General features: G+C 45.7%; 1 protein-coding gene across 1 annotated transcript in view; it reads right to left on the reverse strand.

Annotated features, from left to right (window-relative positions):
* The window catches only part of cd109 (CD109 molecule), a 126,705-nt gene that overhangs the window by 91,311 nt on the left and 14,730 nt on the right, over window positions 1-20,664 (reverse strand). The window contains exons 3-8 of the mRNA XM_078229392.1: window positions 18,968-18,996; window positions 17,917-18,141; window positions 11,277-11,402; window positions 8,365-8,404; window positions 4,522-4,609; window positions 2,853-2,940 (exon numbers count right to left, since the gene is read on the reverse strand). Coding sequence (XP_078085518.1) covers window positions 2,853-2,940; window positions 4,522-4,609; window positions 8,365-8,404; window positions 11,277-11,402; window positions 17,917-18,141; window positions 18,968-18,996 — 596 coding nt within the window. The remainder of the gene's footprint in view (window positions 1-2,852; window positions 2,941-4,521; window positions 4,610-8,364; window positions 8,405-11,276; window positions 11,403-17,916; window positions 18,142-18,967; window positions 18,997-20,664) is intronic.

Genomic DNA, 20,664 nt, shown 5'->3' on the forward strand with positions numbered 1-20,664 from the left:
CGAAAGCCATCAGACCAGGTTGTATATAGTTTTTTGAGAGTTACTAAGATTCTGTTATTACTGTTTTGGTACTGAATGGTCCTTGTCTTTATTTGAACAGCATTTCAGTTGAACCATCCTTTAATTAAAATGTTACTGGTTTAATTAAAGTTCCTGGTTGGATAAAATAATTTGTTAATTATTCACTTAAAGCAAGTGTCAGGTCTTTATATTAATAAACCTCCAAATGTTAATGTAAAACAGTTAGCACCTTCCCAAACACTTTTACCAGATTGTGAAGCGAGGTACAGGGGATTAGTCTCTGTGTCGTAACAATGACAAACACCAGAATGTTGACAGTGGGGGATTCAGTGGCAAAGTGGTTAGCCCTGCTGCCTCACAGCGCCAGGGACCCGGTTGAATTCCAGCCTTGGGTGACTGCGCGGAGTTTGAACATTCCCCCCATGTCTGCTTGGGTTTCCTCTGGGTGCTCCGATTTCCTCCCACGGTCCAAAAGACGAACTGGTTTGGTTGATTAGCCATGCTAAATTCTCCCTCAGTGTACCCAAAAAGGCACTGGAGTGTGGCAACTGGGGGATTTTCACAGTAACTTCATTGCAGTGTTAGTGTAAGCCTACTTGTGACACTAATAACAAATTTTAAATTTTGAAATCTGCCGACATGTGACTCCAAATCCACAGCAATGTGGTTGACACTTCACTGACCTCGTGAACCACTCAGATTAAGGTTAATTGGTGATGGGTAATATCCATTGGCTCAGCCAGTGAAGTCCACATCCCATTAAAGAGTATGAGGGTGAGCTGGGATGTTACGTGAATAATGATGCTGAGAGGATCTTTCCCCTTGAGAGAAATTCTAAAAATAGGAGATGCAATTTAAAAATAAGGGAGCTCCCATTTAAGGTGTAGATAGCAAGGAATTTCTTCTCTTAGAGGGTCCATTAGAGTTTGGAATTCTCTCCTCCAAGGGGGAGTGTGATGTTAGTGTCCCTTTAAGAGGTGTTTTTTTAAAATCATGATCTCTGCAGCTCGCAGCCTTTGGTGATGTCATTGGTGAGAGGAGAAAAAAAAACTGTGTCAGTCAGGTGTCGTAACCAGTCCAACGCCGGCATCTCCACATCATGTCAGTCAGGTGACCAGGGGTTATTTTCAGTTTCAGTTCAGGGCTGCAGTGTTAGAAGCTGAAATAATTCTCTCTCTCTGTTTTTATTTTGGAAGTTTTACCAGTTCGCTGAAAGCACACCTTATTGCCATCCTGCCGTAAACAATTTGTGTTTTGGTGTTTTGAAGACTGCTCTGAGTTTTCAAGATCATTTGAAATCAGCATTCCACCCAGGGAACTGGATTCCAGCATCATGTGAGCTTTAGCCTGTGTCGTAATAAATCTGTTTAAAGGGTTTTGGGTTATTGGATTTTGGTTTAAATTGGAACACATTAGAGATATTCATTAAGAGCTATACATTATCATGGTTGTTTTGTTTCTTGCTTGCAATTAGAATCATAGAATCCCTACAGTGCAGAAGGAGGCCATTCAGCCCATTGAGCCTGCACCAACCACAATCCCACCCAGGCTCTAATCCCGTAACCCCACATATTTACCCTGCTAATCCCCTGATGCTAGGGTCAGTTTAGCATGGCCAATCCACCTAACCTGCGCACTTGCTGGAGGAAACTGGAGCACCCAGAGGAAACCCACGCAAACACGGGGAGAACGTGCAAACTCCACACAGACAGTGACCCAAGCCAGGAATCGAACCCAGGTCCTTGGCGCCATGGAGCAGCAGTGCCAACCAGTTTGCCAAAGCTCTTGCTAATTTTCTTACTATACATGTTAACTATATTCTTAAATATACTTTGCTTGATAAAAGCTCCCTCGTGGGTCATTTGAATCATGCCTGAAGTGAAGCATCTCATGCTTATCTTAGCCAAATTCAAGAAACTTATGTTTCAGGGAGCTTCATAAAACACTTTGGAGTTTCTAACCTGAACCATAACAGGAGTGCAGGCTGGGTCATTAATTATATCCAAGGTGGAGTTAAACAAATGTTTGCTTGGTAAGGGGTTCAAGGCTTAGGGAGTGAGACAGGACATTACAGTTGTGGCCACATCAATACAGCCATGATCATTTTGAATAATGGAGCAGGCTCGAGGGGCTGAATGGCCTACTCCTGCTTCTGTTTCGAACGCTCTTACAGATGGCATGGTTGAAGCAAATGGTATAATTAAATGTATTTAAGAGGAAGCTGGATGCATGAGGGAGAAAGGAATAGAAGGATAGGCAGATAGAGTGATGATGAATTTGAGAGGGGGGAAGTTTACGTAGAGCACAAACACCAAAATAGTCTAGTAGGGCTGAATGGCCTGTTTTGGGTTGTAACATTTTGTGTAATCCGATCCAATGTGAAGCTGGTTGGAGTCTAAGAGAGAAGCCAACATGTATGAAGATGTCTTCTTGAGTAGCTTGCAGTAGGAGAGGAGGAAACTGAAGGACAAGGGCATTGGTGGCACGGAGTGGTTAGCACTGCTGCCTCACAGCGCCAGGGACCCAGGTTTAATTCCAGCCTCAGGACACATTCTCCCTGTGTCTGCATGGGTTTCTTCCGGGAGCTCCGGGTTTCCTCCCACAGTCCAAAGACATGCAGGTTAGGTTGATTAGCCATGCTAAATTGACCTTTAGTATCAGAGGGATTAGCAAGGTAAGTATGTGGGGTTACAGGGATAGGGCCTGGGTGAGATTGTTGTTGGTTCAGGCTCAGTGTGCCGAATGGCCTCCTTCTGCACTGTAGGGATTCTGTGTTTCTATGAAGACATCGGGAGGTAGGAATGGAGGAAGAAATTAAATTTCAAACGTACCTCGAAAGTTTTGTTTATTGTTGATGAGATGTATGGGAAGGATATAGTGACCACCACATTGCCTTTCACTGGTTTCCCATACAGATACCTGAAAGGGAATAAGAAATGAAGAATACTGCACCAAGTCTAACAACATCTGAGTTCCCCAGAACAATGAACAATAAATGCTACCCTCACCAATGATGCCACAACCCAAGAACACATTTTTTTGAAGTCAAAGAGGTTCACAACCACTTGGATTGTTAAACGAGCCTCCACTGTGACATGTCCTTGGATAAAAGGGGTATTCTTTGGTGAAAGATTCTTTTCAAACCATCTCACCAAGGTGTGGCCTCCTGACTGAGGTCCGGTTGAGCATCTTCCTTAGACATACACACACGAAACATACAATACTGTCCACATGCTGGCTTGTTCTTCCATTGCTTCATGGGCAATGCTGGCAAGACAACAACACCAACTTACATTTATATAGCACCTTTAATATGATTAAACGTTCCAAGGATCTTCACAGGAGCATTATATAACATAGCATGATACCAAGCCACATAAGGAGGTAGCAGATCAGATGCCTGAGAGCTTGATCAAGGAGGTAGAATTTAAGGAGTATCTTAAAGGAGGAAAAGATGGCGGAGAAGTTTTGGGTAGGAATTCCAGAACTTGGAGCCTATGCAACTGAAGCCACATAAATTTCATAGCAATGCAGAGATGATGTCAAGAATGCAGCAGGTTTATTTACAAGTGTTTTAAAATATTTCTCTAATCACAAAATGTCTGCACTCGTGCTTACAGCTCAGTGTCTGTAGCTTTGTTGGTGTCTGTTTACTTTGCTCTGAGTCCACACCCAGGTTTAATGAATCAAACACAATGAGCATAGATCAGTTACCAGACTCACATAATAAAGTGCAACTTTTGGAAAGATAAGGTGTGACACAACATTAAACATGAATTTCAAAACAAAACACTGACATGTGAAAATTGGTGAAAAAATTATAATAGAGGATGCACCAGAGGTCAGGATTAAAAGAGTGCAGATATCTAAGAGGGCTGTGGGATTGGAGGAGATTACACAGGTAGAGAGGGATAAGGATATGAAGGGATTTGAAAACAAGGAGGAGAATTTAAAAAATCAAGACAATGATTGACTGGGAGCCTGAGTAGGTCATCGAGCACAGGGATGATAAAAGGATCTTCTGCAAATTAAAACAGGCAGCATAGCTTTGGATGATCTCAATTTTATGGAATATTAAATAAGGGAGAATAGGCCACATTTATTATCTCCATACCTTCTTCAAGGAGTTGATGGTGGGAGCCTTTTCCTTGAATGGCTTACCTTCTAACCACTGAATGATCCATGATTATTGGAATGACTTTAATCAGGCCATTGAGGTTGGCCTATTGGAATACGAACTCCCTAATTAAGGAGTCAATTGATGGGCCAATCAGGGAGACTTTACTTTGCATATAACTGGGAGTGCCAGTTCCTCTGGCACTCCCGAAGGTAGACTGCTGACTGCGAGCACTCTGTGTCCTGCTGTTGGAATTGTAAATAAAGGGATTTTGGCTAAGGAGCTTCTGCCTCTGTGAACATATTGCAATTATTTTGTTAAATTATCTTTTACAGTTACCACACAACCTCCCTGCATCAATTTCCACACTCTGAGTGACTCACCGTCCAGTAACAGTTCCGGTTATGTTCATGTGATCGAGGGGAAGATAAACGGATGATGTGTTGATTGAAACTTCAAATCGAGATACCACTGCAAATGGAAATCGGCAAACAGTGTGTTGAACTCAGTCTGCGGGGTCTGATTAAACAGCAACTGACCTTCTCTGAGGTCGATATTAAAGATCATACAGCACAAATCAAATGAAGAACAGAGCAATTCACTCCAGAATCATGGCCCATACTCACCCCTCAATCAACATCACAAGGACAGATTAGCTGGAGGCAGCACGGTGGCACAGCGGTTAGCACTGCTGCCTCACAGCGCCAGGGACCCGGGTTCGATTCCCAGCTTGGGTCACTGTCTGTGTGGAGTCTGCATGTTCTCCCCGTGTCTGCGTGGATTTCCTCTGGGTGCTCCAGTTTTCTCCCACTCTCCAAAGATCAGAGAATCATAGAATTCCTACACTGCAGAAGGAAGCCATTTGGCCCATCGAGTCTGCAATGACAACAATCCCACCCAGGCCCTATCCCCGTAACCCCATATATATATATATATATACCCTGCTCATCCCCTGACTCTAAGGGTCAATTTAGCATGGCCAATCGACCTAACCCACACATTTTTGGACTGTGGGAGAAAACTGGAGCACCCGGAGGAAACCCACGCAGACATGGGGAGAATGTGCAAACTCCACACAGACAGTGACCCGTGGCTGGAATTGAACCTGGAACCCTGGCGTTGTGAGGCAGCAGTGCTAACCATTGTGCCACTATGTTTATGTTGATTGGCCATGCTAAATTGCCCCTTGATGTCAGGGAGATTAGCATGATAAATGCATGGGGTTAAGGGAATATGGCCTGGTTGGGATTGTTGTCAGTGCAGGCTTGATGGGCTGAATGGCCTCCTTCTGCACTGTTCGGATTCTATGATATCTCAATGCAGTTTGTGGGAGCTTGCTGTGCACTAATTGACGACAGCATTTCCTACCTTATAACAGTCACTACACTTCAAAAGCTGCCTGTTTCCTCTGATTAACTCTGGAACGATATATTGGCCCTGGTGGGAGTGCAACCCATTCACCAGAATGAGCTAAACGGGCTAAATTATTGGAACAGGTTGCATTGATGAGAATTCCACTGAGTACAGAAAATTAAGGGGTGATTTGATTGCTGCTTTTGAGAAGATTAGATGAACTGATGGAGTAAACAGGGAGAATCTGCTTCCTCCAGAGTCAAGAACGGGGGACAGAACCTTAAAATCAGAGCTAGCCCAGACAGGGTGATGTCGGGAAGCATTTCTTTACACAGAATAGTTCAAATCTGGAACTCTCTCCCTCAATAAACATACATAAATAAATACAGTGTTTGCTCAGCAAGAATCATTAATGTTGATCAGCCCAAACTAAGGAGTCATAAATAGAAGATAGTCACCAATAAATCCACTTGGGAATTCAGGAGTTATGGAACCAAAGGGCCCAAAGTAATGTCTCCTGAGGCAAGTTTGGAGGCCAGGGGGCATTTAATGAGGCCGGAGGGTGGGAAATGGGGACCATCCCCATCTTGGCCCCAGTAATTTCCAGGGTGACGAGACTCATGTATATCCTACTTGCCCCACTGCCAATTGTGGCCTTTAAGTGGGCAATTAATGTCCAATCAAGGGCCTCATCCCACCACCCTGGTGTTAACCCAGGTGGAGCAGTCGCCACATAGCACTGCTGCCTCACCCGGATTCGATTCCCGGCTTGGGTGACTGTCTGTGTGGAGTTTGCACGTTCTCCCCATGTCTGCGTGGGTTTCTTTCCGGGTGCTCCGGTTTCCTCCCACAGTCTGAGACTGGTTAGGTGCATTGACCCGAACAGGCGCCGGAGTGTGGCGACGAGGGGAATTTCACAGTAACTTCATTGCAGTGATAATGTAAATCTTACTTGTGACTAATAAATAAACTTTAAAACTTTAAAACATAGGGGTCCAAAAAGCAAAGCCTGTTTGCTCGCTGTCTTCAAGGTGAGGTCCCTCATTGTCAGGCACTTATAGAATCATAGAATCCCGACCTTGCAGAAGGAGGCCATTCAGCCCATCAAGTCTACACCAACAACAATCCCATCCAGGCCCTATCCCCGTAACCCCACATATCTACCCTGCTAATCCCTCGACACTAAGGAGCAATTTAGCATGGCCAATCAACCCGTAAATCTTTGGACTGTGGGAGGAAACCGGAGCACCCCGTGGAAACCCACACAGACACGGGAAGAACGTGCAGACTCCGCACAGATAGTGACCCGAGGCCGGAATTGAAACTGGGTCCCTGGTGCTGTGAAGCAGCAGTGCTAACCACTGTGCGACCGCACTGCCCGTTTAGTGAATGATTGAAGAACCTGCCACCGGGAAGGGGTTGAAGGCACTTTCTTCCAATGCTCCCTTTGAACCTCCAAAGCCATTGACCCTCTCCCCACAACCGCCCTCGCATACCAGTACCTGGGGCCCCTCAATGATCCAAGGTCAATTTTGGGTCCATTACTGGCAGCTGCCACTACTCCCCCGGTGACACTGCTTGCAATAGAGAGCTACTGGCTTCTGATTGGCTAGCAGGAGTGGTGGGATGAGAGGTGGGGGGGGGGTGATATTTCCATTCTTGGGGTCCTTGATTGCAGAAAAGGTCCAACAGTGACCTTTGAAGTGCCTGAAGGAACCTAGTATTGTAGGCCTTTCCCTAAGGAAGCAACACAGGGTTCCCACCAGTCCTCCAGCTCAACCTTCACCCATAGAGTCATTCACGGAACAGAGGAAGGCCTTTCAACCCATCAAGCCCATGCCAGCCCTCTGTGGAGCAGTCCCGGCAGTCCTATTGCCCTGCTCTTAGCCCCAGAAGTTTGTTTCCTTCACGTGCCCATCCAATTTACATACAGTCAGAAGCCAAGGAAATTATAATGAGGAACAAAGAAATGGCAAAAGAATTGAACACAGACATTGATTCTGTCTTCACAAAAGAGGCATAAATAATCTCCCAGAAATTGTAGAGAACCAAGGGACTCATAATAGAGTGGAATTGAAGAAAACAGGTATTACTATGAAAATGATGCTGGGGAAATTAATGGGGTTAAAGACTGACAAATCATCAGGGCCTGATAATCTACACCCCAGAGTATTAAAGGAAGAGGATCTCAAAATATTGGATGCATTGGTGGTTATCTTCTAAACTTCTGTGGACTCTGGAGCAGTTCCTACAGATTGAAGGGTGGAAAATGTAACCCCACTATTTAAAAAGGCCGGGGGCTGGAGAGAAATAAGGCTGAATTACAGACCAGTTATCCAGGCATTAATAGTGGGGAAGATCATAGAATCATAGAATGCCTACAGTGCAGAAGGAGGCCATTCAGCCCATTGAGCCTGCACCGACAACAATCCCTCCAGGCTCTATCACCGTAACCCCACGTATTTACCCTGCTAATCCCCCTGACACTAAGGGGCAATTTAGCATGGCCAATCCACCTAACCCGCACATCTTTGGATGATAGAGTTTATTATAAAAGATGTGACAACAGAATATTTGGAAAGCATTATTGAGATTGGACAAAGCCAGTGCTGTTAGGGAGGGAGTTCCAGGATTTTGACCCAGTGACAGTGAAGGAGCGGCGATTTAGTTCCAAGCCAGGAGATACACAGGACTTGGAGTGACTTGGAGGGGAACTCCCAAGGCGCTGGTGTTCCTGTGTATCTCCTGCCCTCGTCCTTCTTGGCTTTACATTTGACGGGGTGGGGGTATCTCACGTAAAGCGCAAATACTGGAGCAGGGCAGCCGGCTGGAGCACACATTCTCTAAACAAAACAAGATTACAAGTTGCTCACCATATTCCGCCACAGTGAAAGGCTTTTCCTTCAGTACTCCCTGTAAGAGAATAAAGCCATGTGAGAGATTTTCCAGCAGAATCTTCAAATTACACCATGCCAGATGCCCCATCTCATCACTCACTTACTAAATAATAGTTTGTCCACTGTTAACAGAGGGTTACCAACACCTCAGCACTGAGCTGGATACTTGGACACTACAACCGAGGAGTCAAATCATCACAGAAGCATTTAAAAAATGATATTTTTAAACACTTTGGCGTGTTAGATCTTAAATATTGGAGACAGGCGTTGTTTGACTGGCCTTGATCAGTTAGAGTTGGGAGATTTTGTGATAGGCTCTTGCCAATGGGGCTTTTGGCACATGGACACAGCATGTGGGATTTTCCTGTCCTGCCCGCCACGGGAATCGTAGCGGGCTTGGGGGCGGACCACGGAAAGGTCCGTTGACCTCAGGATTTTCTGGTCGTGGGGCGGGCGCGGCTGGACAATCCCGCCAGTATGTACAGGTTGAAACTGGTAAAACCATCTTTCAGTGCTGAATTCCTGGGATGTGAATCATCAGCGGGAAGCTTGCTCATTCCCTGATTGCCCTTGAGAAGGTGGTGGTGAGCTGCCTTCTTGAACCACCACAGTCTATGAGGTGTAGGTACACCCACAATGCTGTTAGGGAGGGAGTTCCAGGATATCGACCCATCGGTGTTAGCTGGAGGGGAGAGCAGCACAGGCAGAACACTCGGTGGTCACCCACATGTAGAGATTGCAGAAACCCATCTCGATTTCTCTCGGGAAGCCCACCTCATGGAACATATCTGCAGTTCAATGTTCAACATCAAGCTCCAACAAGGTCATGAACACACTCAATCTGACCAGTGAGTCTATTCTGCACAGTTCTGGCCTCCAGCAAAAATGATAAAGATAAAAGAGAGGCCGGTGAGATGATTCAGGTGGGAGCTTTAAAATAAATGGCAGAACCATCAGGAGCATAGACACACAGAGAGATCTGGGAGTACAGGCCCACAGATCCTTAAAAGTGGCAGCACAGGTGGAAAAGGTGGTGAAGGAAGCATACGGCACGCTCGCCTTCATCGGACGGGGCATCGAGTATAAAAGTTGGCAAATTATGTTACAGTTGTATAAAACATTGGTTAGGCCACATTTGGAATACTGTGTCCAATTCTGGGCACCACACTACCAGAAGGATGAGGAGGCTTTGGAGACAGTACAGAAAAGGTTTACCAGGATGTTGCCTGGTATGGAGGGTATTAGTTATGAGGAGAGATTGAATAAACTGGGATTGTTCTCCCTGGAAAGACGGAGGCTGAGGGGCAACCTGATAGAAGTTTATAAAATTATGAGGGGTATTGATAGGGTGAACAGTTGGAAGCTTTTTCCCAGGGCAGAAATGACAATTACAAGGGGGCGCAATTTCAAGGTAAGGAGGGGAAAGGTTCAGTGGAGATGTGCGGGGGGAGTTTTTACACAGAGGGTGGTGGGGGCCTGGGATGCACTGACAAGTGAGGTGGTTGAGGCAGACACGTTAGCAACATTTAAGGCATATCTGGCTAGACACATGAACAGACGAGGAATAGAGGAATACAGACGGTTGGTCTAGATAATAAAATGTGATCGGAGCAGGTTTGGAGGGCCGAAGGGCCTGTTCCTGTGCTGTACTGTTCTTTGTTCTTTGATTTACAAGGCTGGTACCAAAACTGAGAGGTTATTAATATCTGGAAAGGAGAACACTGAGGGTGAGAAGTCTTCAAGATTCCGGCCTCACCCTTCCTGTGGGGAACAAATCTCTGCCAACTCTGTGTGCCCCACTGCCATTTCACACTGAATGAGCATCAATTGGCCGCAGACGTGACTTCCATCTCTCAAATAGAAGAAAGTCCTGCCTCAGAGAGCTGGCACCCAATTGGCTGACAGACTTCCAGTGGACAGGAGAGGAAGTTCAGGAAGATGTCTGAGCCTCAGGCCCTGGATCGGGGTGTCCCAGGGCAGGGAGGGTAGGGAAGGACTGTGGGGTTGCTAGGGGGCATGGAGGTGGCAGGGGAGAGACTGGGGCTGGGGTGAGAGGGGTGGGGTGAAGGGGGTGGGGGGAGGTCCAGAAACCACAAGACCTTAAAGGAGGAGGGCACCCAAAGTCAGAAGGGGGCTTCTGATGGAACCCTAACCCACTTCCTGCCCAAAATCTAAACCCATGAATTTTTGGGCATTCCTCATGCCAAGTAAATCCTCCCGCCAGCCTGAAAATTGAGACTGGGAGGGAAAGGGCGCTCAAGTTGTCGATAAGTGACTTCTTAAGGACCCCATCACGGGCAAGGACGGGAGTCCCGGCCCTGTGTAAAATCGCTGTGAGGTTGGGGTGGGCAGGAACACAGAGGCAATCCAGTTCCTTAAGTTTCACACTCCCCCCCCCCTCCACCTCCCCCCCCCCCCCCCCACTCCCCAATCTAAAGGCCACCAGTGGGGCACCATAGAATTCAGGCCTATGAAGGGGTTCAATGGGGTAGTTGTGGAGAAGATGTTTCCACTTGTGGGAAGAGTCTAAAACTACAGGCCAGAAATATAAGATAGTCACAAATAAATCCAATCGGGAATTCAGGAGGAACTTTTTTACCCAGCAAATGCTGAGAATGTGAAACTCGTCACCACAGGCAATGTTTGAGGCGAGTAACAAAGGGTATATTTAAAGAAAAGCAGGATAAATGCATGAGCGGGGGAAGAATAGAAGGACAGAGTTCGGTGTAGAGCGGAGTGGAAGGATCTTGGAGTGAAGCGTAAACACCAGCATGGACCGGATGGGCTGAAGGGCCTGTTTCCCCACTGTACATTCTGTGTGGCTTGGTTTACTGCCTTTGTCAGTGATGAGCTTTATCAAACTGTGCAGCCGGGTTGATTGTACTCACGTTTGATTTGACCTGTATGTACCAGTTACCGAGCAGAGAGTTCGGAGACAACAGAAATTCCTTGGAAACGACGCCCAATGTCGTCTCCAAATCCATCCACTGTTGGATCACAGACCTCCGCGGGCTCTGTTGGAATAAAACATGCATATTGTTTCAGCATAATTCATAGAATCACAGAACCCCTACGGTGCAGAAGGAGGCCATTCGGCCCATCAAGTCTGCACCGACCACAACTCCACCCAAGCCCTATCCCGTAACCCCACGTTTTTACCCCGCTAATGCTCCCGGCACTAAGGGGCAACTTAGCATTGCTAATCAACCTAACCTGCACATCTTTGGACTGTGGGAGGAAACCGGAGCATCCGGAGGAAACCCATGCAGACACGGTGAGAACATGCAAACTCCACACAGACAGTGACCCAAGCCGGGAATTGAACCCGGGTCCCTGATGCTGTGAGGCAGCAGTGCTAACCACCGTGATGCCCCAAATTATAATTCTTGAATTATTGTTCAGCTCAGTGGTTTTTGTAATGTTTTCGACAGAAGCTGTAGACCCGCGTGTGGTAACAGTCCAACAACTTGCACTGATACAAACTGGAGTACAAAAATCAAACCTGACATTCCAGTGCAGCACTGAGGGAATGCAAAAGGGGGGTTATCCTCAGCGTCCCAGGCCAATATTTATCCCTCGATGGGGAGACAGTGGTGTCGTCATAACATCAGTGATCGAGTGATCCAAAGACCAAGACCCTTTGGGGACATGGGTTCAAATCCCACCATGGCAACTGGATTTAATAAATCTGGATTTGAAAGTAATGGTGACCATGGCAACTATAACCACTTGTTGTAAAAACTTCGGGGAAGGAAATCTGTCGTCTGTACGCAGTCTGGCCTACATGTGACTCCAAACCCACAGCAATGTAGGTGACTCTTAATGCCCTCCGAAATGCCCCAGCAAGCCCCCCAGTTCTTGAGCAATGAGGGATGGGCAACAAATGCTGGTCTTGCGACACCCACAACCCATGAAAGAGTACAAAAACTGAACATCACAAACGCAGAATACGTCAATCACGATCCAATTGTGGGATCCTGCTGTGCACATATTTTCTCTAATACACTTCAAAAGTACTTAAGTGTGTCATCATGAAGACAGACCGGATGCTATATAAATGCAAGTTCTTCCAATCTTTAGCAATCTTTGACTAGATAATCCTGGTGCGCTGCTGGTGCTGACTTGGGGTCAGGGTTTTTTTAATTCAAATTTTTATTCAATCCAGATTCCAACTGAATCCAATCCATGGTCCCGATGAGAGAGACAAAACGAGATCCAAGCTGACAGGATGAGGCATTGCCGCCCCACCCTGGGCTGGTTCTAATGTTTGATCTCAGCCAAAAGGCCCAGATAGCTTTGGTAAATATATGAGAAAATAAAACAATGCAAAGTAACAACTCTCGCAAACCATCAGGAGGCTTCATGAAAGATGAGCTACTTGTGGGACGCAGTGACTGTTGAAGAAGGATAGATTTGCATTGATGTAGCACTTTACACGACCATCAAACATCTCGAAGATCTTGACAGCCAATGAAGTATTTGTGGGGTGTCGTCTTGACGGCAGCCATGTGGCGAGTGCTCCTCTACTTTCTCAGAAGACTAAGGAAATTTGGCATGTCAGCTACGACTCTCACCAACTTTTACAGATGCACCATAGAAAGCATTCTTTCTGGTTGTATCACAGCTTGATATGACTCCTGCTCTGCCCAAGACCGCAAGAAACTACAAAAGGTTGTGAATGTAGCCCAATCCATCACGCAAACCAGCCTCCCATCCATTAACTCTGTCTACACTTTTTGCTGCCTCGGCAAAGCAGCCAGCATAATTAAGGATCCTACACACCCCGGACATTCTCTCTTCCACCTTCTTCCGTCGGGAAAAAGATACAAAAGTCTGAAGTCACATACCAACCGACTCAAGAACAGCTTCTTCCCTGCTGCTGTCAGACTTTTGAATGGACTTACCTCGCATTAAGTTGATCTTTCTCTACACCCTAGCTATGACTGTACCACTACATTTTGCACTCTCTCGTTTGCTTCTCTATGAACGGTATGCTTTGTCTGTATAGCGCGCAAGAAACAATATTTTTCACTGTATGTTAATACATACAACAATAATAAATCAAATCAAATCAAATCAAGTGCTCACAAACCACAGTGAGATAACATCAGGTCCCGTTTTGTAGTGGAGAGTTGGATGTTGGCCAAGATGCTTAGATAACTCATTTTGTCTTTAATGAAAAGAGCCATGGGATCTTTAACACTCACCTGAGCCATGGGATTAAGCAAACAATCTCAACTGAATGACTCGACGTGTTGGCTAACACAGAGACTAAAGAAACCAGTAAACAAAAACCCAGCCAAGAAAAGGCTTCAGCTTAAGTTTCTGAAGTTGTCTCTGAACAGACAACAAGCGAGACAAAGAGGATCATTCAGTTTTGAACATTGTGTGGGTGAGGAATGTACAACACCTTGCTCGTTAACACTCTCAGGCGGCTTATCCCCGTAAAGCCTAACAGTTCAATTCTCAATTTAATTAAAGCACTCGCAGAAGTCCCGCATTGATGTAGTGTTACGGACTTCCATTGATAATATCCACCAACCCTCAGTCTTCAGGTGAGTTCCTCAAATTCAACATGTACCTATAAATTATGGGAACGTCATAAATTTTATCCAACAACAATAACTTGCAGGGGAAGATGATGGCTGAGTGGTATTATCGCTGGACTACCAATCCAGAAACTCAGCTAATGTTCTGGGGACCCGGGTTCGAATCCTGCCACAGCAGATGGTAGAATTTGAATTCAATAAAAAATATCTGGCATTAAGAACCTACTGAGGACCATGAAACCATCGCCGATTGTTGGAAAAACCCATCTGGTTCACGAATGTCCTTCAGGGAAGGAAATCTGCCATCCTTACCTGGTCTGACCTACCTGTGACTCCAGAGCCACAGCAATGTGGTTGACTCTCAACTGCCGTTCAAGGGTAACGAAGGATGGGCAATAAATGCTGGCCAGCCAGCGACGCCCATGTTCCACGAATTAATTTAAAAAAATTACGTAGTGCCTTAAATATATTAAAATGTTTCAAGGTGTTTCGCAGGAGCATTATCAGACAATATGTGACACTGAATCACATAAGGATCAAAAGCTCAGTCAAAGAGGTAGGCTTTGAGGATCAAGTTAAAGGTGGAAAGAGAGGTTTTGATTTGATTTGATTTATTATTGTCACATTTATTAACATACAGTGAAAAGTATTGTTTCTTGCGCACGATACAGACAAAGCATACTGTTCATAGAGAAGAAAAGGAAAGAGAGTGCAGAATGTCATGTTACAGTTATAGCTAGGGTGTAGAGAAAGATCAACTTAATGCGAGGTAGGTCCATTCAGAAGTCTGACAGCAGCAGGGAAAAAGCTGTTCTTGAGTTGGTTGGTACGTGACCTCAGACTTCTGTATCTTTTTCCTGACGGAAGAAGGTGGAAGAGAGAATGTCCGGGATGTGTGGGGTCCTTAATTATGCTGGCTGCTTTGCCAAGGCAATGGGAAGTGTAGACAGAGTCAATGGATGGAACACTGGTTTGCATGGTGGACTGGGCTACATTCATGACCCTTTGTAGTTCCTTGTGGTCTTGGGCAGAGCAGGAGCCATACCAAGCTGTGATACAACCAGAAAGAATACTTTCAATGGTGCATCTGTAAATGTTGGTGAGAGTTGTAGCTGACATGCCAAATTTCCTTAGTCTTCTGCGTAAGTAGAGGCGCTGGTGGGCTTTCTTAAATATAGTGTCAACATGGGGGGACCAGGACAGGTTGTTGATGATCTGGACAGCTAAAAACCTGAGGTCGAGGGGCCGAGAGGGAATGTCAAGAGTTTAAGGTCCGGGCGGCATCAGTAAGTTAATGAGACAATAGAAAATAAAATTATTTTTGTCACAATAAAACATGTACAATGCTTTATCATTCCTTGTTTTACTATATGGCACCAGAAACTCTATTCCAGGTTGTTACACATTAGGTTCTGCACTTGATTCTCTATGGGGAATTTTCCCATCCTGGCCATCACGGGAATTGTAGTGGGGTTGGGGCGGGGTGGGGTGGTGGTGGGGGTGGGGCGGGGGGGGGGGGGGGGGGGGTTGCGGGGGGGTGAACCATGCAAAGGCCTGTTGACCTCAGGTGGTATTTTCCGGCTTTGGGGCGAGCACAACCAGAAAATGCCACCCTCCTGTATCACTCTTCAAAGATGTGATGATGGGTTTTTTAAACATTGGGCCCAAATTTACCAAATCTTCGCGCCCATTTTCAGGCGCGAAATCGCTGTAAAGTTGGGCGTCGGGCCTATACCGCGATCTGCACCTGACTCCGAGCAGATCGCAGCTTTATCGACACCCGATTCGGGCGCAGGTCCGGCCCGCGCCCAAATCAGGCAGCCCGACAATTTAAATGCATTTGCATGCATTTAAATCGACTTAATGAACCGCGCGCCCAACTCTACCGCCAAATCCCACTTTACCGTCTTCTGGCCCGTTCCGAATCCGCGCTGTAAGCAACCTGCAAAAGGTTGTTATCAGGAAGTCAGGTTTCCCTTTGGGATTTGGATTGCCCAACAAGCAACAAATGCTGTGGTGTAACAGAAGATTGGATTATTATCTCTCAAGGGCTATCTGACATCAATCAACTAGATCATGACAAAGCAGGGTGGAAACATCATTTACCTGCATTAGTTCCTATTATCTTTTTGATTTGATTTGATTTATTATTGTCACATGTATTAGTATACAGTGTGCTATACAGACAAAGCATACCATTCATAGAGAAGGAAACAAGAGAGTGCAGAGTGTAATGTTACAGTTATAGCTAGGCTGTATACCAATACATGTGACAATAATAAATCAAAATCCTTTTTGTGAAAAAGCGCTTCCTGAAATCACCCCTAAACAGCCTCGCTCCCATTCATTCCCCCATCCAGAGGAAATAGTTTGTTTCTATTTTTCCAAATCCAACTCATTAATCATCCTATAAACCTCAATTCGATCATCCCTAGGTTGCCTATTTTCAAGAGAAACCTGCAACTGTCCTCATAGTTCAATCTTGTTAACTTCAGTACTATTCTGCTGGTTTAGATAAAATGGATTAAAATTACTAAAATATCAAACATTTTATCAGGTTGATGTGAATATTAATGTCAGTGTCAGTGGTGTGCAGGCAATGGCCAGGCAGTGACCATCTCCCTCAACAAGACAGAATCTAATCATCAGTCTTTGAGATTCAACTGCATTCTCATTGCTGATTCCCCCACCATCAACATCCTGGGGGGTTACTACTGACCAAAAACTGAACTGGACCAGCCATACTGTGGCTAGAAAAGCAGGTCAAAGGTTGGGAATCCTATGGAGCTGGGTAACTTGCCTCCTGACTCCTCAAAGTCTCTCCACCTTCTGCAGAGCACAAGTCAGGAGTGTAATGGAATACTCTCCGCTTGCCTGGATGGGTGCAGTTCCAACAACACTCAAGAAGCTCAACACCATCCAGGACAAAGCAGCCCCGCTTGATTGGTACCCCACCTGCTTCCTTCAACATTCATTCACTCCACCACCAATGCACAGTGGCAGCAGTGCGTATCATCTACAGGATGCACTGCAGCAACTCATCAAGATCAGGAGTTGCCGGCGTTGGACTGGGGTAGGTACAGTAAGTAGTTGTCCTGTTTACTACTTACTGTGCCTACCCCAGTCCAATGCTGGCAACTCCACATCATGGCTACCACCAACACCACAAACTGCCGGCTCCAAGTGGAGAGGATCTCCAAGCAGACCACGCATATCGACACAGACATCAAGTTTCTACAAAGATGCAAGAAAGCAGACAAGATACTGAAAAGACTACAGGTCATGAACCCACTCAGGTCAACCTATAACACAGACTACACTGAGAGACTTTGCCATCGCACCTCAACCACCTCATACACCAGCTCTACAGCAGACACCGCAACCTGGAAACCAAGATAGAGTCCATATTCTCAACTTGCGCTCAGGACCCAGACCAGCTGAGAAACACTGCCAAGCAGACAAGACAACGGAACTAAGCCATCTACATGCACACCAAGAACAGGAAACATGAGAAACTCGGCATCACCAGCAGCAACCAAGCCTCCCCCGGTACCACAGTAGAAAAAACTACTTACTGCAACTCATCAAGGTTCTTTGACAGCACTTCCCAAACCTACGGCTTCTAACAAGGAGTGGGGGACACGGGCAACCACATGTTCCCCTCCAAGCCAGACACTATCCTGACTTACAAACATCTTGCCTGTCCCTTCATTGTCACTCGACTAAAATTATGGAATTATCTTTCTAACAGCACTGTGGGTGTACCTACACAACATGGGCTGTAGTAGTTCAAGATGGCAGCTCACAACACCTTCTCAAGGGTAATTATGGGCAATGAATGCTGGCCTAGCCAGCGACACCCACATCCCAGAACTGAATAAAAATAAAACCTCTTAGCTAATAGTTACATTCCTGCAGGAATAAGAGAACAAAAGGCACAACCTCGTGACACACATAAGAATTTTTAAGTAGTACTCACGCGAATGATGACGCTTATTTTCCCCAGGAATGGTTTGAGGTCAGGGTAGATGCAGATGGCTCGGATTCTCACTGTCTGTCCTGGTTTGTACATAGCCTTGTCCGTCTGGATCAAGGTGGAGACAGTTTCCATAATAACCTCCACGTCAGTCGAGTTGGAAAACAGCAAGCTTTCCTCGGCATAGCCCCTTACCAACAACTGATAGCGATTGACTGGCAAACCTTCCTAGAGATTGAGAGAGAGAAACCAAAAACGTGCGATCACAAAAAATTGTTCTCATTCTGAGAAATGGTCAGGAATACACATCGAGAAATGTACTTGTACCCTCCTCCCTTCTGTCGCTTAACCCCTCCTTTCAACCAATCACACACCTTCCCCATGGTTTTTGCCTACTTTCCCCACCGACTCTTTACCTTTCCATGCTTAAAACTTGTTAAATCGCTAATGTTTTCCAGTTCCAAATTGCTAATGTTTCCATTTCCGAGGAGAGGTCATTGGCTGGAAACGTTTACCCTGTCTCTTCTCCACAGGTGCTTAGTATTTCCAGAATTTTGAATTTTTATTTCAGCTTTCCAGCATCCGCAGAACTTTGCGTTTGTGTGAAGACGTAGAAGGGTAGGGTTGCCCAGGCCTCAAATTCAATTTTAACCCCTTCAAAATCCATCCACTTGGAGGGAGTTAAAATCAGGCCCCTCGTCTCCCATCAGTGTAACTTCCCGATTCACCGAGGGCAGGATCGGTGCTTTGCTGTGGTTAACCTCTGCGAATATCCTACCCTCTAGAATCCTCAGCGTCAGATAATTTGATAACTAATGAACAATAGTTCAAAGAAAATCAAAAGAAGCATGATGCTTTCTGGACCCTAAGACTTTTGCCTCTTGGGGATTATATCTTGCAATGTCCTGAATAATCTACTATTCTTGGAGCCTCTCGGACTACCCTGCAGGATTGTGAAGCTGCTTCAGTAGCGAGCTTGAGGAAGCTATGTGTTAATCAAGCCCTGCACTGAATTTAATCTCATTCATCGTCATTACTATAACAGAATACTCACTGTTGGAAGGACCAATTTTCCGACAGTACCTGAAATACACAACAAACAGAATACCGTCCATTAGTCAGCACAAGTGAAAAAGTGGTAAAGAATTAAATAGAATATTGTTTCATTCTTTTTGAAGAGTTGAAAGAATACTCTTGAATGGAGAACGACACAGACAATGCAAACAGGAGTTGACAAAGGCCATTCAGCCCTTCTGTCTGCTCCTTGACCATTCAATAAGGTCAAGGCTGATCTGATTTTAACGTTAACTCCACATTTCGCCTGTTCCTAATAATCTTTCATCCCTGTGTTTATCAAGAATCTATATGCCTCTAACTTAAAAATATTCAAAGACTCTGCTCTCACCACCTTTTGAGGAAGTGAGTTCCAGAGATTCCTGACACACTGAAAGAAAAATAAATTCTCATTTTTATCTGAAATGGATGACCACTTACATTTATACAGTGACTCCTAGTTTTAGTCTCTTCCACAAGAGGAAACACCCTCTCCACATCCACCCTGTCAAAACCCCTCAGGATCTTATATAGTTCAATCAAGTCGCCTCTTAGTCTTCCAAACCTAGCTTGTCCATTCTTTCCTCGTTAGATAACCCAACCATTCCAGGTCTTTGAAACCTTCTCTGAACTGGTTCCAACGCATTTACATGTTTCTTTAAATATGGAGACCAATTCTCTACACAGTATTCATGAAATACACCTATGATACTGGATGTTAAAATTCTCATCGTTCTTTTCAAATCCCTCCACGGCCTCACTCCGCCCTGCCTCTGTAATCCCACCCCCTGCCCCCCCCCCCCCGCCTCCGCCCTCTAGCCCCACAACCCTTCGAGATATCTACACTCCTCTCATTCTGGCTTTCTGAGCATCCCCAAGTTCAATGACTCCACCATTGGCAGCCTGGTCCCTAAACTCTGGGATCCTCTCTCTAAACTTCACCATCTCTCCATCTCAATTTCCTCTTATCATAGAACCATTAAATGTACAAAGCAGAAGGAGGCCATTTGGCCCATCTGCACCAACTACAATCCCACCCAGACCCTATCCCCATAACCCCATGTATTTATCCTAGCTAGTCTCCCTGACACTAAGGGGCAATTTAGCATGGCCATTCGACCTAACTTGCACATCTTTGGACTGTGGGAGGAAACTGGAGCACCCAGAGGAAACCCGTGCAGATACGGGGAGAACGTGCAGACTCCACACAGTCACCCAAGGCCGGAATTGAACTTGGGTCCCTGGTGCTGTGAAGCAGCAATGCTAACTGCTGTGACACTTCTCATTGTTCCACCGGAGCAAGCGGAGAGGGAGCGATTCGAGTGAGAAGTGCTGAAGGTACGAGACTTTGATTTTTACATTACTTTTTGTTGGAGTTTTTTTTTCTAGTACAACAGGAAACAGGAAACCGGAAGTAGGCCGCGGAGAGGCCTGGGAAGGTTTTTGCCCAATAAATTTGAACGGGGAGGAAACCCGAGACACTACACCTGTAGAGTCTCCCACCCTCCCCCCTCCTCTAACCTAAAAAAAAGACCCGGAGTGAGAGCATTTTTTTTTTCACTCTTTCATTTCCGCAAGTTATCTAGAGGGGATGGCAGGGAAGCCAGTGCAATGTTCCTCCTGCAGAATGTTTGAGGTGAGGGACGCCGTCAGTGTCCCTGCTGATTTCACCTGTGGGAAGTGCACCCATCTACAGCT

The sequence above is a fragment of the Mustelus asterias genome, chromosome 15 (assembly GCF_964213995.1).
Source record: "Mustelus asterias chromosome 15, sMusAst1.hap1.1, whole genome shotgun sequence".
Taxonomy (NCBI): Eukaryota; Metazoa; Chordata; class Chondrichthyes; order Carcharhiniformes; family Triakidae; genus Mustelus; species Mustelus asterias.